General features: G+C 57.2%; 5 protein-coding genes across 5 annotated transcripts; 2 read left to right on the plus strand and 3 right to left on the minus strand.

Annotated features, from left to right (window-relative positions):
• Window positions 1-1,324: 1,324 nt before the first annotated feature.
• On the plus strand, window positions 1,325-3,486 carry BESB_019610 (hydrolase, NUDIX family protein; the record flags this gene model as incomplete). The annotated part of the gene is made up of 4 exons (XM_029360670.1): window positions 1,325-1,430; window positions 1,917-2,038; window positions 2,444-2,563; window positions 3,211-3,486. 4 exons carry the CDS (start codon window positions 1,325-1,327, stop codon window positions 3,484-3,486), a joined length of 624 nt encoding a protein of 207 aa, XP_029216029.1.
• A 1,404-nt stretch (window positions 3,487-4,890) lies between these two features.
• On the minus strand, window positions 4,891-8,285 carry BESB_019620 (putative carbonyl reductase 1; the record flags this gene model as incomplete). Its single annotated transcript, XM_029360671.1, has 7 exons — window positions 4,891-5,099; window positions 5,439-5,541; window positions 5,886-5,981; window positions 6,580-6,717; window positions 6,970-7,055; window positions 7,622-7,769; window positions 8,148-8,285. 7 exons carry the CDS (start codon window positions 8,283-8,285, stop codon window positions 4,891-4,893), a joined length of 918 nt encoding a protein of 305 aa, XP_029216030.1.
• A 2,787-nt stretch (window positions 8,286-11,072) lies between these two features.
• On the plus strand, window positions 11,073-15,868 carry BESB_019630 (DnaJ domain-containing protein; the record flags this gene model as incomplete). The annotated part of the gene is made up of 5 exons (XM_029360672.1): window positions 11,073-11,196; window positions 11,875-12,106; window positions 12,680-12,811; window positions 13,130-15,082; window positions 15,730-15,868. The coding sequence occupies 5 exons, from the start codon at window positions 11,073-11,075 to the stop codon at window positions 15,866-15,868; spliced, it is 2,580 nt and encodes an 859-aa protein (XP_029216031.1).
• A 1,300-nt stretch (window positions 15,869-17,168) lies between these two features.
• BESB_019640 (patched family protein) lies at window positions 17,169-21,610 on the minus strand (the record flags this gene model as incomplete). The annotated part of the gene is made up of 7 exons (XM_029360673.1): window positions 17,169-17,354; window positions 17,586-17,788; window positions 17,912-18,059; window positions 18,220-18,511; window positions 18,640-18,734; window positions 18,796-19,012; window positions 19,167-21,610. The coding sequence occupies 7 exons, from the start codon at window positions 21,608-21,610 to the stop codon at window positions 17,169-17,171; spliced, it is 3,585 nt and encodes a 1,194-aa protein (XP_029216032.1).
• Window positions 21,611-24,616: 3,006 nt separating this feature from the next.
• On the minus strand, window positions 24,617-26,689 carry BESB_019650 (putative amino acid transporter; the record flags this gene model as incomplete). Its single annotated transcript, XM_029360674.1, has 1 exon — window positions 24,617-26,689. One exon carries the CDS (start codon window positions 26,687-26,689, stop codon window positions 24,617-24,619), a length of 2,073 nt encoding a protein of 690 aa, XP_029216033.1.
• Window positions 26,690-27,013: the final 324 nt, after the last annotated feature.

Below are 27,013 nucleotides of genomic sequence, written 5' to 3' on the forward strand. Positions count from 1 at the left end.
GAGATTCAACTGGCGTGGTAGGATCAACAGCGGAGGCGCATACAAACGGACTTCCTCATTTCATTCTTCCCCCGGTTACAAATCGGCTCAAAGTCAGATTCCCCGGCTCTGATGCAAAACAGAAGAATGGGGGATGATGGCCTTTCACCTTTGCCGAGCATTGGCCTTTTCCCGCGGTGTGCAGCAGCTACCTGAACTAGGCTCACGTCAACCGATTCACATTTGCTGATGTTCCAGCACACGTTCGCTTATTTACCACCTGGGGAGTGGAGCCTGAGGCGCACGTCCACTTTTATTGATTTGCTCACTCAGAAAACCCTGGTTGTTTCTTCCCTCCAACTTGTTTGGGGGTTCGGAAATGCCGAGTGTCAAGACACGGTTTTCGCATGCAAACTACGCGTGTGTGAGTTGGTTGCAGCGTGTCTCCCCGACTGGTTCGAGATGCGTCAGTCAAATGCGAGTCTCGTTTCTGCCTTCCTGCACTAAAGCGCCTTTGAACAAGAGACCTACTCTTTTTCGCGCCCTCTCCTGAGGCGTGGAGGTTTTTTTCTGCTTCTCCCTGCGGCTTCTGTTCTTTTTTCGCGTGGCTCTGTGGCAGCTTTCGCCGCGGGCGCGCGCTGCGCTGCGCTTTGCTTCTTCGCCTGCGTTGCTTTTCGTGGCGTCACGAAAGCGGTTCGGCGGACGTTACCGCAGCTGCGCTTCTCTTCGAGCACTCTGCGTGAGACGATTCATGGGGTGTGTCGCGTCCTCGCTGGCGACCAATCTTGCGCGGAGCTCACAAAGCTGCAGAGGCCTTGTCCGCCTGAGCCCTCTTCGCAGTTTCCTCCTCTCAGTCCTTCTGCAGCGCAGACGCCTAAAGCCCTCCTCAACTCTCCTCTTCCCCCTACGTCTCTCTCCGCCTTTTCGAGCGCTAACTCGCTAACTGTTTCTATCTCTCTTCATTGCCAGTCTTTTCCGCATTGTGCGGCTGGTGTAGGCGCAACTCGCGCCACCGGATCTCTCTCATTCCGACGCTCTCCAACTCCCTGGACGACGGCCGTGTGTCCGGCGCGCAGCGCGCCTTTCGACTCTTCTCTCGCCTTCCTTTCTCTTCGTCCCCTCTCGGGAATCGCTGTTCCTATTTTGAATCCGCTATTATCCTCGTCACGTCTACCGCCCGCGACTTCCGCCGCCGCTCTGCCTTCTTGCGGGTGTCTGGATCTCTGTGGTCTTCGCCCCCCCTTGTACGCGCCAGCACGTATTCTCTTCTCTTTGCCTCGTTTTCCCCACGCGTCCACGCAGGCGCTCGGCGACTTCGCCTCCTCAGCTGCGCATTTCCCTGCTCATGCGGCTGCCTCAAATTGCTCCTGCCCGCCTCGCGGAGCTCCTCTCCGGCGGCGGGTCCCTGCCCGTTCTCTCTGAAAAAGTTGTCTACCGCGGATGGCGCAACGGTGCGTCTTATCATACAGACTTCGTCTCGGTGCTTGTTTGGCTTCCTCCGGCGTTGCCTCTGTGCTCCCTTCTTCCTGTGCCCAGTCTCTGCGCGGCAGCGTCTGTATGTCGTTTCTTCGCGCGGCGGGTTCAAGGCCTCGCGTCGAGCATCCGCGGCTTTCTCCTGGGGCCGCCACACACGTCTGCATGCGCACCTCGATATACACACACTACTACTTTCGTACATTCGTAGAGACTTTTTTTAAACGAGTGGAGATGCTTTATCTGTTTTTCTGTCGCGTTTTCGCGGGTGTCGGAGGAAGGGGTTTCCTCGCCTCCCGTCTGTTTGAGTTTGTTGCAGCCGCCGATCGTCCTCGTTCGCTCTGTCGGCGTGCTTTCTCTCTCTGCGCTGTTTTGGCCTCGGCGCTTCTCCAGCTCGCCCTCCGCTCTCGCAATCTGCTCCCCCAGATTTTCTATTTTTTTGGGATTTTTTCCCCTTTTTTCAGTGATTAAACGCACCGTGCAGTTCCCCAATGGGCAGCCCGTCTCGTTCGACGTGACGGACGCGCCGCCCGCAGTCATCGTTTTGCCCTGGTGCTCCCGCACGAAGACCGTGACGCTTCTCAAGGTGAGTAGAGAGAGAGAAAAGGACATAATTCCGCGCAGAGAGGAAATGTCTCTTCTGCGGAATTGCCGACTGCCTTCTCGCTCGATCGTGGAGGGACGCGCGAGGCATGCAGAGGAGGATATACGCCGCTTAGAAGGAACGCAGGGCCACGAATTCTTCCCCAGCGCCCGGCTGGGCATGTTCCTTATGCTTCTGGTGCACTACCATTTCATGGACTGCTCAAGACAGCTAAAAGTATCGGGTTTCACTATCAGGGTACTCCTGGGGACGCTGACCTACGGCGAAGCGAAAGAGCTCTCTGCGACATGCAAAGGGGGACGGAGAGAGAAGCGCGGTTAAGGCGCCGAGGCGTTGAAGCTGCAGAGTACTTCATCCTTTTTTTCTTTTTTTTGCTTTTTTCTGCAGGAGTACTGTCCCGGGGTCAATGAGAAAGGCATGTTCACGCTTGTCGCGGGGCTGTATGAGGCAAAGCACACAAGCGTTGAAGACTGCGTTCGCTGCGAGACAGAAGAAGAAGCACAGCTGGTAGGTTGCTTCTCCTTTCCGCGGCTCGGATTCGTTCGGCTAGCATCCTGGTTTCCGTTGTCAGAGAGATGATCACTCAAACATGCAACTGCCCATACGCGCATTTCAATAGCAGTTTGCTCTCGCTGTTAAGATGGGCGCGAACAGCAAAACAATCCTTTTTTCAATTTATTTATCGAGTTGATTTCGTCCCCCCACCGTTTTCGCGTCTGATTGGGCCCGCGCCATGTGGCCTGCCTTTTTTCCGCGCCCTCCTTTTCCTTTTTTTCTGTTGGCGGTCGCCGCCTCAGCCGCTTGTCCCTGTCTCTTGCGTCGAGCTGTCGGTGGTTTCTGCTCTTCACTCTGCACGTCGCGTCTGCATCTTTGGAAGCAAAGACGCCCTAAAGCAGGTTTCGTTCTCTCTAGCCTCAGGCTCTCTTCACGCGAGACTCACCTGGCTCGCCAGCTGAGTCTCGCGGCTGCTTCTTCTCGCTGTCTTCTTGTTCCCTGCCCTTCCGTCCTCTTTTTGCTCGAGTCCTGTCTTTCGCTGGCGCCTGGCTGACGAGCCTTGCTATCGGTTTTTTCTTAGTCGGCCTCTCCCCTCCCAGCCACCTCGCCAGAGGCGAGCAGCGAGCCCGGCGATGTCGCTTGGTGTGTGCTGTCTGCAGCGCGGGGGGACGTTGATTCCAGTCATGTCTTCGGCGGACGGCAGCATGCCGGGGGCCAAATACACCGCGCAGCGCTTTCTGCCTTACATTGTGAAGGACGCGACCCCGGTCTCAGATCCGCGCCCGCTTGATGACGACGAGATTATCGTCCCGGTACACGGGATCTCCGTGGAGGAGGCCGTGTGGATCGCCCTCCACGGCCGCATGACCAGCACAGGCTGCATGATGCTCTTCCTCGCGCTGCATAAACTCCGCGAGCTGAAGGAAATCGAGTAGAAAGCTTCTTCTTCAAAGAGAAAACAGAGAGCCGAAGAGGGAGCCGCGGCGCAGGGCGACAGGCGGCCGGCGCGCGAGAGAGGCATCCGCGACGAGGCCGGCAGCAGCTTGCAAAGCCGCGGCGCGAGTTCTCAGATAAAGAAAGAGAGAGGGAGAGAGAGCGCACGCAGAGAGTGGAGACAGAGGCTGAACTTTGGGTTGGAGAGCGCCAAGCTGTTCTATTCTCGCGCCGTGGCGATTGCGTATGGCGCGCGAGATCTGCTGCCGCGGACGGGGGGATGTGCCTTGAGCGAGTTGGAAATCTGTCCGTCTTTTCTGTCTCTGCGTGAGAGTCTTGAGACACGACGTGCTGGAATGGATGTCCTGTCGCGCCATCTGGAGCTCTTCCTGCTGTTTGTCTGTAGAGAAAATTTCTATCTGTGCATGTGCATATCTTTTTCTATGAAATGTGCGCGAGTGGAGAGTCTGGCGGAGACCCGCGAGTCTCCACGCCTCCGCACAGGCTTCTACATATACCTACCGCCACACGGCTCAGAATCGTGAATGCAAAGAAGTCAGGATTGATTTGTCTGGGCCGGTGTTTTTCCTTCAGAGGGAAATCCAGTCGGCGCAGGGTTTAGGGTTTCGTGAAAGTGAATTTGCCTCGAGCAGGAAGAACGAGAAAATCTAGAGAAAGGCGTCACGATGCTGCAGGTACCTGTTGTTTCTCGACCTCTCTTTATACGGGATTCAATGCGTCTCGCTCGGTGTCTGGCACGCTATCCGATTCCTCTTAAAGCCACGGCTGTACGCGTGAGCATGTGTGCGTGGGGAGGTGGCGCCGCTGAGATGCACGCGTGCGTGTGAGGATAAGCAAAAGAGTTTTTCATTTTTGTGTGAGCCGTTGCCTTCTGTCCGCCGCTACCGGCTATGTCGCTTTTTCTGAGGTAGGTGCCCTACGTGGCCCTGTCCGGACATCTAGAATTCAAACCCCCAGCACCATTTTATGAAGCAGCGAATTTATGAATCAGCGCGTTCGATGGTCTCTTCATGAGAACTGTCTGAAGATCCAGCTAAGCCTCTCGCGCCCAAAGGCGCTTCAGCCAACCGCTTCCTGCGAAAAAAGTTCCGTTGCCTGCGTCACACCATTGGAGTGCTGCGCTAGAGCGCGCCGGTGGCAGCCTCCGCTCTTCAGGGAACGAGAGGAACGAAGTCTCTTTTCGTGTGTCGGTTTGCCGCGCCGCGCCATTTATTCCATCAGCAAAGTACAAAGACGTCCCTTCCCTCCACCCCTCCCTCCCCCCCTGAGGAAAACAGACTGGAAAACTGATAAAAAATGCTCAGTCGACCAGACTCACAACTGCGGGACTGTTACGCTGTACATACACCGCGCGCATTGTTGCCCGCTTCTAGTTTCCTCGTTCTTTAGGCGCTCGCGGCGAGCCAGGTTTGCACGGGCATGGGCTGGCTGGTGAATCGCTGCGAAAAGCCGAGAGGCACGACTCGCTTCTCCATCAAAAACTGCCCCTGCTCGTTCGCCCCGCCTCTGAGTGCGAGGTCAGCCACGCGTTCAGCGCCGTCGTCCGCGCTCAGCGGCGGCTGCTCCCAGCCTGCCATATCGGTTTTGCACCACCCTGAGAGACAGAATTGCAGAAACAGCCATCCAATCTTTGGAAACGAGCGGAAGCGCGAAAGAATAGAGAGGCGCACGCCGTCCTGGGCGCTGAGCGGCGCGCGAGAAGAAAATGAAAACGATCGCTGGTAAAACAAAAAGGGCCTCCGCCCGCCTCACGCGACACGAAGGCACCGCCCTTCCCAGCAAGCCTCTTCTAATGGCAGGCGGCAACGTGTAGAGTCGCAGACAGCGCGCGACGGCCACTCCCCCCCCCCCCCCCCCTCCCCTCCCTCCCCTCTTGGCTTCGCAGAGCTTTCGAGAAATCGAAGGAGAGAAAACGCACGCGAAAAAGAGTTACCAGGGCAGCAGCAGGCGACGAACATGCCCTTGGCGCCGTTCGGTCCCAGCTCGTTCTTGTCTGCAGCTAGCGCCCACAGATGCGTCGCAGCGATCACTGCAGTCTGAAGCGGAAGAGAAGAAAAAACCCAGAAAACGCAGAAGATCAGGACAAGCTGAGGATACGCCGTCGCCGCCTTGCCTGTCGCACGCCTCGCCTCTCCTCAGCCTCCCGACCATTCAAACGAATACTACCATCGGCGGTGCATCCCTCACGAATGGAGGCAACAGGCGGACACACCTGAGCCTCGCCCTCCGTCAGCCGAGACTCGTAGGGCGTATCCGCCAGTGGGAGACCGCGGGGAAACACAACATGCACACGCAAATAAAAACAAAAATACACGTATGTAGATACATATATATTCATTTGAGCGGGTGAAGGTATATTTGATCTCTCTCGCGTGCGCACCTTGGACATTTCGTAAGTGCTCTCTGGCCAGCCTTGACTCGAGAGGCTGCCAGTCTTCGCGGCGGTGATGTACGCCTCCATCATGCTGTCGAGTTTCTGTAGAAATAGACCGCGAAGAGACACACACGAGGAGACACACAGAATAGATACGCATCTAGAGCGAAGGGCGAAACACGCAGAGGCATCTGGTGTGCCTTTCACGCACAGCTGCATGCAGGCACGTCATCTAAACACATAAAGCTATACGCATATATACATAGATACTTAATTATATTTGCACACATGTATACGTGCAATAATGTAATGTGTATAGGCGTATATGCTCTGAGGCACCTGTGTTGAGGTCCGCAGCACGCGCGGCTGGACGTGCTTCACGTTTGGAGTCGCGAGGCCGCATTCTGAGGCTTCAAGCGAAAGCCCTGCTATTACGCGGGGAGAACAGCGAAGACTTAACGGCGGAAACCATGTCCCCGAAAGGTTCCTGATATTCATTCGCGAAAATCGATGCCTACGCCGAGGCAGGCGTGTGCATGGGGTAGCCGACAGCCATGAACGACCGAAGATTCACTCCGCTTCGAGGGCGCGCGTGACCGCCACTCTCCGCGACGAACGCTTTCCATAAACAGACGAAACCTCTAAACTATCTGCTTCAAAGCTGAGAAGCGTATGTGACGTGCTTCTTCTCTCAGATTACCTCGAAAGTCAACTCGGGAGAAAGAACTTGCCGCCGGTGCTGCTCAGTCATGCGGTCCAGGCCCCATTTGCCGCACATCGAAGCGACTGAGACGATTCTCCCGCCGTCGCGCATCAGCGGAAGCAGAATGTCTGTCACCTGCGCAAAAAGGGAATTGCAACTCAGGATCGGAAACATAATCAATCGCCTGCGATCGCCGGGGGGGGGGGGGGGGGGCGGTTGCGCGAGTCTCCCGAAAAAGATCTTGCGCGCCTGTCCACTCACGTCGCAGTTTGCCGGAAGCACCAAGACGACAGACAGAGAGACACGGAACTGAACGGCCATCAAACGAAACCGTCTCGACTCAAAAAAACCCGCGTTTTGGCGCTTTCCGCGCGCGGAGAGCCGCACCTGCTTCGTGCCGTAGTAGTTGACGCCAATCGTCTTCTTCGCCTGTTCGTACTTGGACTCCGTCGCGTCTCGCTTAAAAGCAAAGCCTGCGACAGCAAAGAAACGCGTGCATGAAAAGAGCGCGCCATAACACACCAAACGCAAATGAAAGTGGCATACACATGCACATACACCAGTCCATGCATCTACATAAAGTACCTGTATCTTTATCTATATATCTATCTGTATCTACCTATCTACATCTACCTATCTATATCTCTATATGAAGACGGGGAGACGCGTTCGGCGCGAGAGAAGAGGGAGGACAAATGGGTGTTTTCGAAAAGAAGGCACGCTGCGCAGGGAACAGAGACGAGTCATGGCGACGCCGCCGAGAAGAAACCGTAAATAAACGGATGCAAGACCCCTGACGAGCAGGTGGTTTCACGTGCACACACATACGCATATCATACACACGCGTACAGATACATATATATACATATACGTGCATGTTGCAGGCTATGTGCGCAGGCGCATTCCGGAAAAAGACCTTTCCGCTGAAAAGGGATTCGCTCCCTCTCAAACCTCACGAAGCTCACGCTGGAGAGTAGTTCAGCATCTAGTTGTGTTTCTCTGCTGTCGTCTGCGACTTGAGAGGAGATTCCGAACTTACCCGCGTTGTTCACGAGGAGGTCGAGGCCGCCGAACTTCTCTTGCAGAAAGGTTTTCATTTTCTCGCAGCTCGCTTTGTCAGTGATGTCCAGCTGCTGCACTGTAGGGCTCAGCGGCAAACTGTAGCGCTTCAGCTGCGCCACGCCCTCCTGAACCATACGCACAGAAAAAAGGCGCACACAAATACATCAGCGACTTTTAGAAAACAATACGAGAACCTGCATGAGCTTCGCCACATGAAACCATCGATACATGTTACATAATTGTTCACGAAACTCAACTCTGTTGAGTTTCAGTCTCAGGCGGTCGCATGTGCAGGTGAGCAGTGAATCGTGTATGTGTGCGGTGTACGTACACCGGAAGTGGTTTCTGCACTTGGACAGTCCTCCGCACGAAAAAGACGAATTTGACTAGTTCTGTCTTGACCGGCGCGGGGGCGGCACTCCGTGGCGGAAGACTGCCCCAGTAAGAAGCTGTATGTGCGCGGTGTCGCAGTTTTCATTTCCGTTTTTGAGATGGCAGCGTACCTCTCCATTGGCGACTTGGCGCGTTCCCAAGACCACAACCCATTTGTCTGTCGGAAGACGCTCGCAGAGCCTCTTCACGACAAACAGGCCGATGCCCTTGTTTCCGCCAGTAACCAGGGCAACGCGCTTCTTCTCCATCGTGCGAGAAAAAAGATTCGAAAGCAGCGAAAAATACCCGAGTTTCAGCTGCATACGCACGAGCAGCGTTGAAGATCGATACACGACCGTATATATCGGTACACCCACGTTTTTTCACGGCGTGAATTGAAAAGAAACTATCGAGTCACATCCGGAAACAAAGACAGAAAGAAAAAGGCAGAGATAGAATACTCGAAAAGAGCCATCTCGAAACAAAAAAAAACTTCTGCCTGACCGACTCACGGATTCGACACGCGGGGTTGCCGCCAAAGCGATCGCAGTGATGCGACGGTGTCACGCGGGAAAAGAGTAGCGAACACCCACTCACCCGGTCGAAAACGTGTATATGAGTTGAACTGAATCGAAGGGCGCGCTCTGCGTCGTAGGAAGCCTCCAGTTTTTGGAGTTGCGGTTGAGTCGCTCTACCCTCATGGATGAAGAAGGCGAGACAAGTTGCACTCGCGGTGTGCATCTACGCTGTGCAGCAGCTCAAATCGATTTAGCTCGTTTTGTCTGGAACCGTTCTTCGCCGCGCTTCGAGACCGCGCACCCCGCCTTTGACGCGACGTCTTCCCGCTAGAGGAAACTTAAACCTGAAGGAATCAAGCGTCCATTTTACTGGGATTTTCTCTTTTTCCCTCGCAGCAAACGAGAACGAGAGTCACCAGATGCCCGCCTCCCCTGGAGGCCGCGCAGCTTCCGCCCTCAGGAACAAGCCGCAAGCATGGCTGACGATACGTTATTTTACGAAGATGCTACAACAGCGAAAGACGCGTGGAAACACCCGAGCAGTGCGCGCTCTTCGGTGCGACACACAGGCCTCTCTGCGTCGGCTCGAGTTCGCAACCTTGGTTTTTCAGTTTGGTGGGTAATCGAGCTCTCGCTCCGCTTCGTAATCTAAGCAGAACGAGCGCTCTCTGCAAAAAATGTCTTTCGGCGTTTGAGTGTAAAAGACCGGGATTGAGAAAAGTCTCATGGCTATTCTGTTTTCCTTCGAATAACGACTGACCTTGAGATAGATAGCGGCGCGAGCGATCTCTCTCGAGGCTGTGGAGCGGGACGTACGCAACACTCTCCACTGACACAGACGGGAACACCGGCTTTTCCTCTATCCAGATCTCTCTTTCGCGACTTGAAGCCTGTCGTTCGAATACATTATGCTCTCGTCCGCGCAATATTCCCTTCTGAGACCGCAGCAACCGGTCGCATCGATGCGCAGCCGTCTACGCACAAGAGCCAGGGTTGCGGTGCTGCAGTCCCGCCTCCGGCGCGTTCTGCAGCATCTCGTGCTAGTGAGTCGAAGACGGGTTTCGCTGAGAGTGTTGCGTGCCTGCCTCCACATTTGCTGGTGCAAGAAGCTCGAAGCGTTGGACTGGCCTGTCGAGAGAGACTCGAAAGGTCAAAACTTCGCGGCGCCGCGCGCGCCTCAGTGGCTAGCGGCACCAGGAATGTAGAGGCTGCCTTCAACAGGCTTCAGCCGGTAGGAGAAGTGTGCTGTTTGCACTCCCACCTGGATTATGCCCCCTTCGGTCGGCGGGAAGCATGTTTAAAAGAGAGGTAGTGGGAGGGTCACGCAGCTGGGCGCTGGCCTCGGCGAACCCGTCTCTCTTGCGGGCCCCGAGACACGAGACCTTGCGGGCGATGGTTTCTGCGGAGGGCGACCGAGAGACACGCGAGAACTTTCTGGCGTTGACGGAACAAGCAGGAGGGGTGAAAAGCGCCATCTGAGGCTCAATTTCGCTGGTTCGATGCTTCATCCGTGTGAGATCGTATCAGGTGTATGCGTAGTCGCGCGACCGAATTTTAATCAATGCCTCTCAATCGTGTGACACTAGCAGCACTCCGGAGTGTCGCGCGCGTGCAACTTTTGCTCAAGTTGCTGCGTTTTTCCAGACAGAACGACTGACGAAATCGCAGCCGGTTTATTTCCCTCCTTAGCTGTTCTTTCGTGACTCTTTTCCTGTTCACCTGTCGCGGTACATCGGCTCTAACTCTTCTCTCCATCGTGCCGTCCCTGCACAGAGGCGAGAGCCCTTTTCTTACGGACTTTTTCCGGCGGTGCGCGAATCCAACTAAACCCGTATTCAGTCTCGAACGCCTGTCGTCTTGGTCCCGGATTCTTCCTTTTTTCGCGGACTCTTCATCTGCCGTCTCTCTTTTGCCTCTTGGTCCGTAGGAGGGCAGACGGAGGTCGCCCTTCACTCTTGGAAGGCGCCGCCCAGTGCTCGTGGGCAGGCAGCTAGCAAGAGAGTCGTCGCGGAGGATTTATTCGAGTCAGACACGCCATAGATTTTCATTCAAAAACATTTCGATCGATCTGTATGCGCAGGACAGAGGTGTCTGTACACCGCGGGCGCTGCTCGAGCGGGTGTACGTACACCGGGCGGGTGGGAACCATGGAGGAGCTTTCGGTCGTTTCTCTGAGGTTTCTTGAGTGAAACGCATCGAAGAGTTGGAAGGAGAACCACAACGACCGCAAAACCACCCTGTCTCTCCTTCTCTTTTCTGTCGCGCCTTCGCCTCTCGGTTGGCCCTTGTCCTCTGTCGTCCTGTCTCTCTCCAGCGGCGCGATCCATTTGCTTCTTCGGTTGCTCCTTGCATGCTCCGTCGTCTCAGGCACCCTGCATTCTTTGCTTCTACGCTTGCGCCTCCTCAAATCCCTTTCGTCTCTTCTTCTTCTTTACTCCCTCTCTCGTCAGCTCCTGGCTTTTGGTTCCCGTTGCCTGCCGTTGAGGCGTGCTTCCCGGCTCCTCGCCTCTGCTCAATGTTTTCCTCCTTTCTCAGAGGATGGCAGGACTGGCGCGGAAGTTCGTGGACTGCTACAAAGTCCTCGGTCTCCCGCCCACATGCACAGATGGAGAAATTAAAAAAAAGTTCGCAGAACTCGCCAAACAGCTCCACCCCGACAGTGGTGAGGGGAACAGTCACGACCGCACTGTCGAACAAAGGGCTCTTGACCGCACTCGTTTATTCCACTATAGAGGAACGACATCCAGCAGCCCTCATATATATATACATATATGTACTTGTGCGTTGTCTATTTTGGTGGATTTACCTACGAGTGTATATGCCGACCCCCGTCCCGAAGAAGTCGCAACCGGAAAATAGTTACGATCGCAGCCGTTTTAAACGTGCCCATGTGTCTGCCCTCTTCTGGCTTCACTTTAAAAAAAGCACATCCGCATCAGCCTGCGTACGTCTCTTGATACCTTTTTCGCGTGGTGTGTTCACTGAGATACCACGTTTTCGGCAAAAACATGGAATTTATCCATGTGTGTTCTGTTCACTCACACAAAGCTCGCCTCGCACGCAGCTGTGAAGCGGATTCGGGTTTCGTTGCGGAATCTTTTGTGGAAGTCGCTTTGCAGGCACAGATCTGATTTCTCCGGACTTTCTCTCACAACATGCAGAAGAATGCGTCTCTCTCTCTCCCTCGCCCGAGGGTCGTGCCTCTTCTCCCTCGTCTTCGTTCGCCTCTCCTTCGCGTTCCTTTTTTTTCAGCCTTTTCTTTACGCGTTGTTTTTTGGCTTGATTCGCTTCGTTCCTCCCATTCTTCACCGTTTTTCCTGCTTGCTCTGTCGGCTCACAGGCTCGGCGTCACAGTGCCGAGACAAGTTTCAGGCCGTCACAGAGGCGTACAGGCAGCTCACGGCGAACCGCCGCGAGTACGACGCGCTCTACGAGGCGAACGTGGGCAGCAGAGACGGATTTTCTACCTTTTCGTCCTTCTTGGGGAAAAAGCGAAGCCCAGACGCCAGCTCCTTTTCCGCCGGAGGAGGCTTCGCGAAGAGCGAACCCTTCGCCCACGACGCTGCCTTCTGGTAAAAGAAAATTCCAGAAATTGCCGGCGAATGAGGGCTCACATAGGCTGCCAGATGTGCCAGGGGTGGGGGGGACTGGGATCGCCAGACCTGATGCGTGTCTCGCGCTCAGACGAGTGAAGGCCCGGGAAGCGTGAGTGGAGGCCGCGCGTGTGTCCGTGGAGCGCCGCGTCAAGACGCAGCAGATAGGAGAAGTTCTTCTCAGAAGGTCGGGAGTGGCGTTTTCGTTCACGTGTTTTGCGAGAGACACGCGAGAAGTCCGTGACGGGGAGGTGGTATGCAGGAAGCGCCGACACAGCTGCAGTCAGCTGAAGCCCAACAGTGGAGCAAAGCGCAGATAGAGCGTGAGGGAGGCCTGCGAGGCGCTGGAAGGCGGCGCGTGCGTGGATACATACAGAAGAAAAACAGAAGAGCGAAAGCCATGACGTGTTGAAGACGAAAGGAAAAAGACTGACGAGGACAAACGAAGCGGTCGCCGTTTGCGTGCTCCCTCTTGGCTCGTGCCTGGAGAGGAGGCAGACTGAGTGAAGAGAGAGGAAGCAAAAAAGGCTTTTTGCGTGTTTGTGTCTCCAGGGAAGCTCTTTACGGCCAGCGCAACTTTCGGCACGCGCAGGGGGCCTTCTGGGCGACCGGCCGCCAGCCTCCAGGAGGACCGAAATTCTGGCGTTCGCTCGACGACGATGAAGAAGATTTTTCGCATTTCGAGTAAGTCCACTCTGCCGCACTCTCACACGCTCTCCCGTGCGCGTGAGGTTCAAGCGGGAGATGTCTGTCTTTTTCTCTTCGCCGGCGTCCCGTCCGCACGGTGCATGTCTTAGGCCGGAAGCGCGTGCCTCGCGGGAAAACTGGTGAGCAAGTCTTCTCTTCCGTGTGCTGCCCTTCTTCCCCGTTCGCGTACGTGGCGATTCGCGTTCGCCGTCTCTCTCGAGAGACTGCGGGTGGGTACGCGCGGCGCGGCCTCTCCGCGACGTCGGCGGAGGCCTGGAGTCCGTTTTTGTCTCTTGGCTTTGACATTTCTCTCAGGCCCGAATGGAAACGCCGCGGAGGCGCCTTTCGCTCGCATCCGCGGCGCGAGGCAGAGGCATCGTTTTCTGCAGCGGAAGGCCGCGAGCGAGGCAGGCGCAAGGTCGACGGGGATGATGCGGCGAGGGATTTCGAGCGGCGAGGGGTCCAAGGGAGCCGCCGAGCAGGAAGAGGTGGCGGCGAAGGAGCCGCGAGCCGCCGCTCGAGAGAGGCCAGTGAGACGCGCGGAGGAGGCGGCAGTCCGCGACACGCGCGTGGCGGCGCTTCATCGTCGGTTTTTGAGGAAGAGTGCTTCGCCACCGAGAGCAGAAATCGGTTTGATCCCGAGGAAGAGTGGTTCGAGGACACGAAATACCGCGCGCGGAACCACGCGCAAGACGGCCGGCTTAAAGACGGCGGCGACGCCTACGCGAACCGCAGCGCCGCGCGGCGGAAGCCCAAAGAAGGAGGCGCGCTGGGACGCTGGCGGCAGTGGCGCGAAGTCGACGTCTGCGTGGTGGAGGAGGACGACGACGTCGAGCCCCGCGCGCGCACCAAGAGCCGAAAGCCGCGCGAGGAGGAAACCGCAGGAAGGCGCCAGGGGACCGCGCGGGCGACGAGAGACACGCGGAAAGACGGCGATGCGGGGGACGTGGGACGCGCGAAGACTGCAAGAGGAGGCGGCAGACGCAGAGGCGAAGACCAGACCGACGAAGAAAACAGAGACGAGCCCGAAGATGGAGAAGGAGAAAAGCAGGGGAGTGCCTGCGCACGGCGCCACTCAGACCCCCCGAGCGCGGGGAACGAGGAGCGTTCTTCGTGGGCTGAAACCAAGAAGTTCAGCGAACATGCGGAGGCGGGTGCGAGCTCTGCGCCGAAAGACAAGCAAGCGCGAGAAGGCGCCGACGGGCGCGTGGAGGAGGCAAGACGCGCAGAGGGACGCGTGGGCGCGGACGGCGAGAGCGACATTTCGTGCAGCCGCATGGTCTCTTCGTTCGGGTTGTCGGCAGACGCCGCTGAAGCTTCCGAGGGGCCTTCGTCGCGCACGCCGCGACCGTCTTCCGAGGCACTCGATGACCCTGAATGTGCTGACGCCGGGGTGGGCTCTCCTCGACGCGGCGCTGTCTCTCGCACGTTGGACGAAGAGACGGCGGAGACCTTTGAGGGCGACAGCTGTGTCTTTCAAACGGGGCCGGGGGCGGGAAAGCCGCGCCGAAGAAGCGGAGGAGAGGAGGCACAGAGTCAGGCGGAAAGGAGTGAGGCGGAGGCGAGCTGCGGCGAAGCTGACGCTGAAACCAGAGGCGCCAGAGGGCAAGGCAAACCCGAGGGCAAGGCAGAGCGCCCAGCAGGAAAGAAGGAGACAGAAGGAGCGGCGGAGGGCAGACGAATGGAAGCTCAGCATTTCGACGTCTACAGCGGCGGCCGCGCCGCCAGAGGAGCCAGAAATTTTTTCGATAGCGACAGCGAGGGCGACGACGCCGCCGCTTACACATTCTTCAGCAGACGCTACGGCGAGCCTGAGTCTGACTTTTGTCGAGGCTGCGGTCGCGGCTCTCCCTCTTCGAGCTCGGAGTGGGATGAAGACGAAGACTTCGGCGGACGCGGCGCCGGCAGGGCAGCATTTTGGGGCGCCCGATGCGGCGGAGCCGACAGCGAAGACGAGCAAGACGATGAAGACTTTCAGCTTAGCGCAGGGGGAGACCGAGAGCGAACGCGCTCCTGGGCGTCGCGAGGCGGTCGGGGGGCCTCCCCGTGCGGAGGCAATGCAGAAAGAGGCGGAAAAAACCAGGATCGACGCGGCGCCGAGCAACGCGCCCGGGGCTTGAAGGAGGTCGATGTCTATACACTCGCTTCAGCATTGCGGAAAAAAGGGCAACATCAAGCACTACCGCGAATGACGTACTCCAACAAAGAAGGCCACGACAACCGAATCGAAGGTGTACTCTTCCTCAACGAGGCCCCAATTCGAGATTGGTGAGAGACCGGGTGAACCTCTCCTAGTCAAGAGGAGTCGTTCTGCATGCGGCAGACCTGAACTGTGCCCACTTGCATGTGTGTGTGTTGGCGTCTTCATATAGAACTCGGAATAGCTTGCCTTTCGGCGCTCTGACTCCTTCCGAGGGAGAGCTGCTGCCGCAGCGCTTCGTTGACGTCGTACATCAGACAACGGGCGATGATGCCGCTCGCGTTTTCTGTCCCTTTTTTGCCGACAGGAGGATGACACCGTTGAGTCTTGGGTTGCAGGAAAGAGGAAAATTGCTTCTGCTCGCTGTACTGGCAGACGAGACTGCCGTTGTCGCGTGCGGCGCGCCGTGTCTGCAGGGGTAGCCTCCTGGCTGCAGTGTTTTCAGGCGTGGTTCCCTGAAAGCTGGACTCCTGTTCTGCGTGTGTCTCTGCTGCCGTCTCCTCAGGGGCGGGGTTTGGCGAGGCTGCTTTCCCTCCCACGACCGGTGATCTCATGCCTGTCTTCTGCGTGCGTGTCTTGTGGTGCTGTCTCGGCGCCGCGTGAGGCATCTAGAGTCGCGCGCTGGCGCATTTCATTCGGTACTAGTCTGAGTTCTGCCGCGCGGGGGGAGTATGATGCCTGGTGCCTCGCGCGTTTTTTTGTCTTTTTTCTGCAGGCTCAAGACCTACGGCGACCGGGGGCGCGTCTACGGGGTGTACCGAGACGGGGCCTTTCTGTACAGTTTAGAGTGGAAAAAAAAGAAACACTGGGGCAAGGTTGGAGCGCACGCGACGTACACCGCCTCTCACTGTTGATGGAGAGTCGAAGACACAGTTTTCTGGCGACACGCAGGAGTGCAAACAGCTCCCTAGTCGCCAAATGTAGTAGACCTAGCGACTAGGGCGCAGTCATGCCTGTTGTAAACCAGTTAGGTTGCCCCGACTGAGCGCTGGCCGGGGGGAGTGCCGCGCGCGCTTTCATTTCTTCGTTTGCACAACTATTCGTGTCGAATTCGAGTCCAGGGCCAAAAACTGCGCGGACCGGGAAGGGGGGCCGCTGCAGCACAGGCGGGTGGGTATATTTGCCTGGACACCTGCGCGATACACAGATCCCACAGATCCGTAGATCCGACTATTTGAAACGCATCTGAACGCCACCAAATTCCTTTTGAAGTTTTTTCACCGCCACGGTGACGGTCACCTTCGAAAGCCTGCTTGTTTCTTCAGATGCGCGCGCTGCCGCTGCTTGGGGAAATTCTGAATCCCTCCGAAAAGCAACAAATGCTAGATTCGTCTTACCACGTCACAGGTGCTAGTCTCTTGCGTACGGCGCACTAAGAACGCAGATGATTATCCAAAGTTGCTCTACGGTATTATGTTGTATTGTCTGCTTCAAGCGTGGTCCGGCGGCAAGATTCATCAGGACGTGAGCGCACAGCGTGCTGCTTCGAGCCAAAACAGAGAGTGGACTTCAGTGCGCCGTCGGCGTTTCCCTGGTGTAGTGAAGCGAGGGCAACTGGCTGCAAGCCCTCGGCAGCAACCATTCAGTGGCCTGATCGATACGAGGCTCAATATCGTGGCACTGTATTGTATTGCGTTGCAGAGCGGCTCGCGGACGTGCGACTTCCTATCACAGAACGTTGTCTGCAACCCGGCGGTTGTGAAACCTTGCGGCGTTCAAAAGCGGACATCAAGCTTCGCCACTCTCGCCGTGGGCGACGCAACGCATGAAGTGTGTCGCGGGATTTTCCGGTCCGGAAACTCACACTTTGCGGAGAGCGAAGCGTATTCAGACACTACGCCTTGTTGTGATGGCACGCGAATCAAGAACAATATATCAGAATCCTCGATTCAGGATCACTGTCGGCGCGGGCCGCACACGGAAACTCTCTGTCGAACGCCGACGCTAAGACAACGGCGCGCAACACGCGCATTTTGGCCATCATGTAAAAAACTAACTTGGGTCAGCGATATTTGTCTCCCGCAGTCTATGTTGCATGCCCCAACACATTTTCGATCTGAGATGAATACTGGTACGAGGCCTCACGACACAGAGACGCCCAGTGTGCCCGCTGCCGCCACAATAAAACTATTGGCCATTGTCAAACATTTTGAGCTAGACCCCCTCTGCCCAGCCCTCGACAGGCGCATGTGACATGTTTCTATCCATCAGCTGAGTGGTGCTTCGGCTCGGAGCTTTTCCGTCCTTCAAAGTGTTTTTCTTGTGACTGCGGCGCGGACCCATCAGACTGAGGACGACCGGTAACAGAATCATGCCTGCCGAGTACGCGAAAATAATGACCTGAAAAGACGCAAGCGGAATGGGCACCTAAATAGAGAAGAAAATACGCAGAAAATCGAAAGAGGCGAGACAGGGGAGGGGGAAGGGGTCAAGCCTGCACACGCTTCAGTGATGGCCTCTAGTTTGGGCAGATTTCTCCCGGCCTAGAACATGCCGCAGAATCTGTTTCTACTACCCTAAACCCTAGACGAGAACTCCCACAGTGATCATGGGCGACATGCGTCGACTTACCATGAACATCATTTTGAAAAAGACCTCGAGGATGTACTTTGGAGATCCGGCGAGGGCCACAACCGCCAACAACGTGGATAGCATGCCATGCGTCACCGGCGCGCCCATGACAATCATTGTCTCGACCATCCGATCTCGCCTGCTGACGCCGACACAGTGCGTGAAGGTGTGAGCCACGTGAATCGTGAAATCCACGCTGTAACCTGCGCACAGACAACACAAGCACGCGTTGCGAGTGAAATGCCCGTCAGCATGGCCACGCAAAAAAAGCGAAGAAAGTGCCTCCCAATACCGCAGGGCTCCTGCCAACGCTCTCTCGTGCTTACCGATGGAGATGAGGAGATTAACCATGCTAATCATGCTCAGGCGCAAGTCAATCAGCGCCATGAAGCCGAAGAGCCACAGGTCAACAACGGAAACGATCACGACGACAATGATTGCCGATAAGAGATTCGGAATCAACAACAAGGAGACCTGATGCACACACACACAAACACACACACACACATACCAGGCGCAGAACTGAGGCAGGCGGGCGGTATTGAAAGCTCGTAGCTTTAACGACTAGCAGCGCCTCGCGCCTCGGAGTTCGGGTTGCCTCCCTGCTTCGTCTTCTCGCCAAAGCGGAGCTTACCGCCAAGATGCACACGAGGGCAATCGACAAGTTCGTCAGGGTAAACCTGAGGATCTTGGGGTCTGACTCCCATATGACCGCCAAAGCTGTGTGGACCTCGCCATGGAAGTACGGGGCTCCGGTACGCACGATGTCTTTTCCCTCCTTCAGCCAGCGGTAGAGCGTCGTGGTGTTGTCCTTGTGCGGCATCCAGTATCGGAACTGCCACACGATTAAGTTGTTGTCGGGAGAAAACTTGAAAAGCGTCCTAAAATTCTGCCCAACGGGATCTCGCTCGAGCCACGTTCTCAACCTGGAGACCACGCAGACGCACAGAGCGACAGGCGCACCAAGTGAGACCGGCCCGCGTCACCAGCGCAGCTTTTCAGCGGCGAAAGAACACTCTAGTCGTGCTGGGCTCTCCCACAGAACCCGACTTACGCGGTCAAAAATTGCTCACGATCTCCACTTTCAAGGAGAGGCATGGCCTTTTGCAGAAAAAGCGACATGCCATCGTTCACGACAACAGCCCATTTCTGCTCAGACAGCTCTTTCACCATCTCCAGATAACGCGTCTGAACGTCTCGGTCTTCCCACTTGTCTTGCTGCGCGAAAAAAAACCGTGACCTCGTCGCCGTATCGCGGAAAGATGTCCTCGTGCAAATCGTAGAAATCGCGCAGGTACGAGGACCGCGGCGTCACGTTCCTCAAAGACAATCCAAATTTTAGCGTGGTGACTCCGTAGATCGCGGCCGCAGTGAGCCCCGTAAAGAGCAGAAGAACCGCGGCCTTGACGAAGTTGTTCCCCAGCAACCTAAACAAAAAACGGGGCAAGAGAAAATGCCGATGCGGACAATCCCTCAACTGTTGTGGACCCCACCCATAAACGCTTCTTCCAGAAGCTGGCTAGGTATCTTCTCGCACGTTCAGGTCGCACACCTCAAAATGAAAACATCACAGAATAATACCCTACACGTCCGCACAAATGCCCTCCACCAGACACCCCACCAGGAGCACGAACAGTAAGGGTGGTGGCAATTTCAGACTTGAGCACATGACGCCAAATCCGCGGCAAAACTGCGCCCACGACTTGCCTGCCATAGTAGTCTCTAAAGAATCGTCGGGAGCCTCTGCCCGGATTGCCGAGGGGCTCGGGATGGTACAACTTGAGAAGTTTGTCAGGATTGTTTCGCAGCTCTCGTTCAAAGTTCTTCATGAGCATCATGGATTCCTGAGTGCTCATGTCGCGAATGTGACTTGACAGTCTCCTGGGCGCCTCCGCCTCCGCTCCTTCGCCTTTCCGCCCTTCGCGGTCGTCTTCAGTTGCCATTGTCTCGTAGCTCTCCGCTGGCGGCTTACTGACTTTCGCGGCGGCAGGCTCGCCGTCTCCAGCGCCCGCACCAGTCTCTCCATCCCCGAGCCTCCGTCTGCTTCGAAGTTCGGCGCCTCGTACGTGTTTCTTGTACAGCACCATCAGTGCTGCGAGCTGATACGTTGTCAGGAGGTCTTCTCCGTGCGTGGGCGGCGCCGCGTCAGCTGTAACGGCTTCTTCGCGTTCGATACCGTCCCTGTCTTGCGGTGCGGACTCTTCAGTCGTCGGCGGCACTGGCTCAGGCTCGCAGCGGGTTCGGTACAGAGCCCGCGGGACAAAGCGCCAGAAAAGGCTGTATGCGAGCGGGTCTTTCCGCGCCTCGCGTCTGGCGTCGAGACTGAGACCCGCGAGGAAAAAGGTGAGACAGAGGACGTAGCCCCATGTCAGCGCGCCCGCGGTGATGATGCAGAACATAGAGATACTATAATACGGGGACAAGGCGCCGATGATGAACGTGATCACGTTGGTTAAAGTCGTGATTGTGATGGACAGGCCTGCGTCTCGGACGGCGTCGACGACGCGCTCCTTCGGATTCGGGTGCAAGTAGGTGAGGGAATACGCGTTGATGATGACGAAGAGATCGTCGACGCCGATGCCCATCGCCAGAAACGGCGTGGCCTCCGCCGGAGTCGTGTGCCGCACGCCGCAGAGATACACAAGCCCAGCGCCGCCAACGTACCCCAAAAGACTGGCGAGCGCCCCCATAGCCGAGGGCACGAGCTTGGTCCGGTACGTCCTAGAGCTATTGACGATCGACGTGTACATGAACACCACGAGAACGGCGGCGCACAGCCGCAGCCAGTCCGCCACATCGAGAGTCGACACTCGCTTCAGTTCATCGTACGACGACCGCTCGGCCTTCGGGGTCACCACGAGGCCCGGACCGAGGTTCACGGCCAGCAGGTGGTCAAGAATCAGCTTCTCGAAGGCCGCGGTGTACGGCCTCCACAGCATGTCACCTCTGAGTTCCATCCGAATCAGCAGCGCCTCCGCGGCGTCGACGACTGTCGCAGCCGGGAGGCCCGCGGCGGGATCTGGCGGTCGCTCGGAGGTCTGAATGCGTCCTAAGAGCGCGTCGAGGCGGTACACTTTGTTGGTAACAGGATTCATGGCGACAGGCCACGTCACCGACACGACAGGCATCACTCCCCAGCTCTCGCGGGACGGATACACGTCCAGGATGCTCTGCACTTGGCACTCGCCGGAGCCGTCTTTCGCGCAGATATCTTGAAACGTGACCGTTTCAGGAAAGGCATACTTGTCGTGGCCAACCAGCTTGTGGTTGAATTCGTCTGTGGTCACGGCGTCGCGGCGTAGTGTGAGGTTCTCGACACCCCGTTTCAAATTGTCAACCGCAGCCAAGGTCTCGGGGGTTAAAAGATTGCTTTCTCCGGTGACCAAAATGTAAAGCAGCCTGTCGGGCGGCATCACGTCAAGGAGATGGTCCTTAGCGACTTGACTCGGCGACGTTTTCAGACTGTATAAGGTGTAGACGTCCGATTCCGCCGTCCGCAGGAAGACGCCAACCGCCACGCCCGCTGTCGCAAGCAGCGACAGAAAGATGAAGAGCCACGGATAGTCGTACACCAGGGCCGCGTACCGCTCGAAACTAGTCATGATGGCTCGCAGCGCGCCGTTTTTCGCGTTCTCAAACAGGCTGCAAGGAAGGCACCACCAGGCGCGGCGTTGCCGGCGCTTACCCTCTAAAAGGCCATCCTCTGCAGAGTTCGGAATGGCCAGTCCGTCCTCCCTGGGCGGCTCGGGCCCCTCAGGTGCGTTCTCGAGTCGGTCGCCATCCGACGTCACGTCCGGAACGGCCGTCGGCTCAGTTGCCGAGACTGCGCCTGTCTCTTCTTCCTGAGCCTGGTCGCCATCGGCAGGCTTTCTGGTAGGAGGCAAGTACGAAACGCTTTCATTTATCCGGAAGAGGCGACGACTCGGGTGCGTGGCAGCCAAAAAGCAGGTGTCCGCTTGATCCGACGACGAATGCAACACGGGCGACGCCGACCCCGTCGCTTCGGGTACGGTGTCTTTCTCCATGCCGGCGACACAGACGCTCCAGCTCCAAATCGCTGGACTGCGGGATATAGACAGATATAGCTGTGGGTGTCGCCTCAGCAGGCGAGAGACCCCGACGAGACCGAGGACGGCACACGATTGGCAGGGCTGCGAGAAGCCTCCTCCTGGGACAGGAACAGCGGGTGGCGAAGAGGAAAGTCTAGCCAGTCGGGCGACGAGAGCAAGGTTCGCACCTCTAGCTGAGAGCGGAAGAGTCGGCACCAACTGTCTTATCTCGAATACAGCGCAGACAAACAGCGGAAAAAACAGGGCCGGCGCACGTGTGGTTCGAGAGGCTGCGTTGCTACCCAGCACCTTGGGTCAGCTCACACACTATCCGAAGTCCATCTGGGAAAAGCCCTCTTTTTGAGGCACACACACATCGACGTGGGTCTTGGCGTCTTGGGCCCAGACGACGTCAGGGACTGAGACAAGGGATGCTGCTGGCGGCCGAGGCTGGACGGGGTAGTCGCAGCTCTGCAAGCACTGTACGAGATCGACCTTCCACAGTAACGGCGGGAGAGCAGAAGTCAATTGCAACCCTCTGCTGCTCTTTCCACAGCAGAAGAGAACTCTTCTGAAACTAAAACGATGGCAGGACCGTTGGACAGGTCTGGTCGAAATGTCATCGGCGGTTCTCAGGGCTGCACGTGCGAAATTCGTGGCGACCATGCAGCCCCGCGCGTCGAGCGCGGTCAGTAGCTGGAATGCTCGGCGACGCCGGCCGGACACTCCTCGGCAAATGAAACAAGTCCCGTGGAAAAATCGATATTGCAACTTCAAATAATGAGGCATGCTGGCAACCAGACCCGCTGCGCTGCGCGCTGCCCGCGAGCCGTACTACCAATGGACGAACGGGCGGCCGCGCGTGCGGCTCGCGAACGACGGCAGCCGCCAGCGTGTTGTGACCCGAGGGTATGTCTGTTTCTCGAGATGGCGTTAGTATACTGGCTGTATGTCAGGTTCCTGACACGGCTCACTCCTGCTTCATTGATCCCAAACGACAAAAGTCATGGAGTCAGCAACAGAGGTCACAGATACCTCCGGCGCAGCAACTCCACGCCCCTACTGCAACTGCAGAGGCACACTTCTCCGGTTTGTCGTCGCCGGTGACGGAATCTACCGCGACGACAAATGAACCATCACGAAACCGTGGAGACATGGCTAAATTGGCTTCTACGTCAGGATTCTGTGCCTCGAGGTACCGAGTGTCGCACAGATGCGGTAAGAGGCTCATTCACGGGTTACATCTACACGTATGTCCGTCGCTCTGGGGTCTCTTGCCAACCCGCACACACCGTTATCTACACCGACTCTACAGCGGACTACGTTGGCGCCAGACGCGGAACGCCACTCCCAGTCGACACGGAAGTGTACACACCGTTATATCGAAGGATGTGTGGCTTTTTTTCGTGTCTGCATAGATGGTGTATTCGTGCGGAAGCTGAGGAGGTACGTCGTACTGCTTTTCTGCGGGGCGCTGCCACGAGTGCATGGTCTGCGCCTGGCTCGTGTTGATTAGCAAAGTGTCGAATGGAGTCCCCTCTTCTTTGAAGTGGTGGATCCGAACGCCGCTGGCCTACCTGGCCATCGAGGCTAACTCCGGACCGTGGCACAGCCAGCTACGTTCACCTAACCCAACACAGCACTATCGTCCAGCTCAAGTTGCCTCTGTACAAGCACCACAGTGGGTCCTATGTGATTCTAGTTCACGCACACAGCCGTCAGTAGCTGGTATTCCGGAACCGTGAAAGCTGGTCATGTGGCCTTGTGCCATCAGTGACCCAGCCACGCAGCTACGCCATGCGCTCTACACCCCCCCCAACAACAAAAGAAGTCCGCCGAGCGGTAGGGTACTCGGAACTGTTCGTCTGCTCGCGGCTGCTCCCGTGCTCAGTCTTCACTGCGCCTTTCGCTGGCCCCTGGAGCTTCTGTGTGGCGGAAGATGCGTGCCTTGCTTTGCACGCGGACGTACCAGGCGTGGACTAGTCATGGCAGGATCTCTAACATGAACTAATTCTGCCGTTGCTGCGTCCTGTGCACCCTGGATCGGAATGCGGCGGTCGTTTTCTCCCGTGGACCCCCTTAGAGGGTTGCTGGCAGCTACGTTCAGAACACATGTACCGATACTATGATGTGTCTGCGTTGGGGAAATCAGGCATCTACACCAGACAAACCCGCACACGGGTGTCCCCTGCAGTGGCACCAGCGCACGCAGACGAGATTGCGGTTCTGTGCGCATTGCGGGAATGCGTTGGGCACCGTGAACCAGCAGGCGTTGAACGCACTGCACTTTGTTTACACCGGCTGTTCCACCACAGGCCAATAGACAACTAATCGTATTCCTTCGCGCGGGGCTGTACAGTTCGGGCCTGAATCGAGGAAGACATCACTTGGCTGTACACCAGGAAGGATGTTTCTCTCCAAGAACGCGCTGAACCCCGACAAAAAATGATGTTTCCGGTTGACGCTCCCCCGCGGATTATGAAGAAGCAGAGCGGTACTTCCGCACACTGTCAGTTCTCGGTACCTATACAAACATGTCGAATTTGCTGTAATGTGACATGCAATATTTTTAGAGCACACCATGCCACGCCGAACGCGAAAGACATCTCTCTGCAAACGGAAACACGGAAATGTCTCCATTTGCACATAGCTATTTTACACAGGTTGCAGACGAACGCGCCTCTGCCACACTTGGTGGCGGCCGCCTTCGCTGTTCCCTCTCTATACAACCGTGTCGAGATGCAGCTCAGAACAATTGCCATCGCAACATTGATAACCCCACGCACACGAAACAAAGCCGAGTCTGCATTTCAGATGACGGCTTCAGTTTGACTGACGCCGGATCTCACAAGGGAAACTAAGGCCTGGCTTCACCGCCAGCCCCGTCGTCCGCCAGCGAAGCTGCAAATTTCCACGCCGCCATCATCGGCGTGCTGTCCGCCGTGGCGATTTCTACGGGTACGGCCAGAGGCAGTCTTTGCCTCACGTGGTTGACGTCATGAACACGGTACTGCCAAAACTTTTGTCGCTGGGCTTCCTACAGGCGTCGTTCGATGACACCATGCACACGGAGGCCTCTCCCTCGGAAGTGTGGTCGACTGAGGAGCGGCGAACAAACTGACGGTACGGATGCGGATTTTTCTGGTGGAGCCACAAAAGAATGCCAAGCCATATGTACTGAATCGCCATAAGGATAGTCATTGCGATCTGCATGAAGAACGGGTCGCCTTTGCCAATGCGAATCACCACGCCTTCGTACATGCAGTTCGTCAGCAAAGACAGGAGGCCGCCGCACATGACTGTCAGGCCGATGAGTTTACCAAAGAATTGCGCAGAAAACGTTGCTTCAATGTACACGAAAGCTTGGCTCGCGAAAAGTGACATGTACAGTGCGTAGAACGTGACAGAAACGTACCCAAATGCATCGTGCACGCGAATCATCGACGTCAAATACATCAGCAGCCCGCAGGTGTTCACAACAGCCATGATCTTTACAATGCCGAAGCAGTCTGCAAGCTTTCCGAGAATGACGCACGGAATGAAGCTCAACGGCTGGATAATCTCCATGAAATCGACGACGGAGTCAGGAAACATGCGCCGCGGGGCCTGTGTATAGAACGTCCCGCCCCACGCCACGCCGATGAAATACACCACTACAAGCAGATAGCGCTCCGAAAACACCTGCTTCAGAAACGGGCGCAGACCTGAGGTGTCACCCCTGTCGTCCTGAAGTTTTGGCGACGGCGCCGCCGCTCGCAGCGCGCCGCAGACGCATAGCTCCGCCTCCTCTTCGGCGCCGATCGCCGCCACGTACTCTGCATCGGAAAACTTCTCGCGCACCTTGTCTTTGAGTGCCGCGGTCGCAGGGACCTCGCTCCGCAGTTCCCCCTCGACAGACCACGTGCCTTCTGTTGCAGTTTCAGAGTCGTCTGTCGCCACGCAGGCCAGTTCGTCGCCCTCTGCGCCTTCAGGCCCGGCGGGGGGCGTCGCAACCTCAGACTGGATCTCTGCGTAGGCGCCTGTATCTGCTCCACAAGCGGCGCGCTTTCCGGTGGCAGGCCCTCCCAGCGCGCGCGCATCGTCGCTGACAGACTTGTCGCCGATGGCCAAACTCGTCACGACGGACAGCGACGCTGCCGACTTGCAGCTCGACTGCCGTCGAGTGTCGCCCGACAGACACAGATCCGCGCCGCCCGCCTCGAGGTCGCGGCGACGCGTAGCTTTTTCCGAGAAAGTGTCGACTGCGCGCCCGCCGCGCTTCGCGTGCTGCGTCGCAGCGTCTGGCACGTCGCAGTCGACCAGGTAGTTGTGCGTAGGCACAAGGAACAGCGCAACGAGGATGCTGAGAATCGGTCCGACGCCGACGTAGCACAGCGCAACCGTTCGCAGACTTGCCCCCTGGGTCTCGACAAACGGTGCGAGCACTGCGGGGACCGCAGAGCTCGCCGACGACGCCGAACTGAGAATCGTGATGATCAACCCCGCGGAACCGGGGAAGAGGCGCGTGACGCACATCACAGGCAGAAACCCCGAGTCCGTTCCCAAGCCGATGAGCGCCAGGGCGGCAGTGTACGTCGCGGGCGAGGCCTGCGAAAAGGCGAGCAGCAGCCAACCCGCGAGCGACAGGGACTGCCCCAGGCACATTGCCCACTTGGGCCCAACAAAGTCCATGAGCGCCCCTCCGCACGCACTCATGACGCAGCAGAGCGACCCCGCCAGCGTGAACAGTCTCTGCACCGCTGCGTCTTGCGCATCGCAGATGAAGATTTCGCCTTGCTGTCTCAAGTCCGGTGAAAACTCACCCGTGACGGGGTCCCTGCTGCACAGCGTGGAGAAGCCCTCATTGTGGAAGATCAGCGACGCCATCGCCGGCCACCCAAAGTAGATCGCCCCGGTCGTGCACCCGCACACAATGTAAAAGACAAGAAGCACATAGCGGTTCAAGTTGAACGGCGTGGGCTGATTGGCGCCCGGGAGGTCGCTGCGCGGCAGCAACTTACTCAGGTGCCGCAGCCACTGCCGCGGCCAGGCAGACCCTCTAGTCGCCCCCTCCATATTGCTGCGCAAATCAGACAAGGGAAGATAACCACGCGGAGCGGCCTCGAGACGGACACGACAGGATCTGCTGCGTGCAGAGAAAAGTCAGGGGTAGGTGAACACCTCGAGTTCCTGCGGTGCTGACAGGGCAGAGTCTGCGTTCCCTCTGAAATGGCTGGGGAACAGAGCTCGCGCGCCTGCAGCACGACTCCGGTATGCATGAGCGCCGTCTACAGCTAAAACTATACACGCGACAGATCGCTCAGCACCGCGCTCACGAGAGGCGGACACGCGCAACACCGGGCACAAAAAGAATATCGCAGCCGGCAACTGCGTAGAAGC

This window comes from Besnoitia besnoiti, chromosome XI (assembly GCF_002563875.1).
Source record: "Besnoitia besnoiti strain Bb-Ger1 chromosome XI, whole genome shotgun sequence".
Lineage (NCBI taxonomy): Eukaryota > Apicomplexa > Conoidasida > Eucoccidiorida > Sarcocystidae > Besnoitia > Besnoitia besnoiti.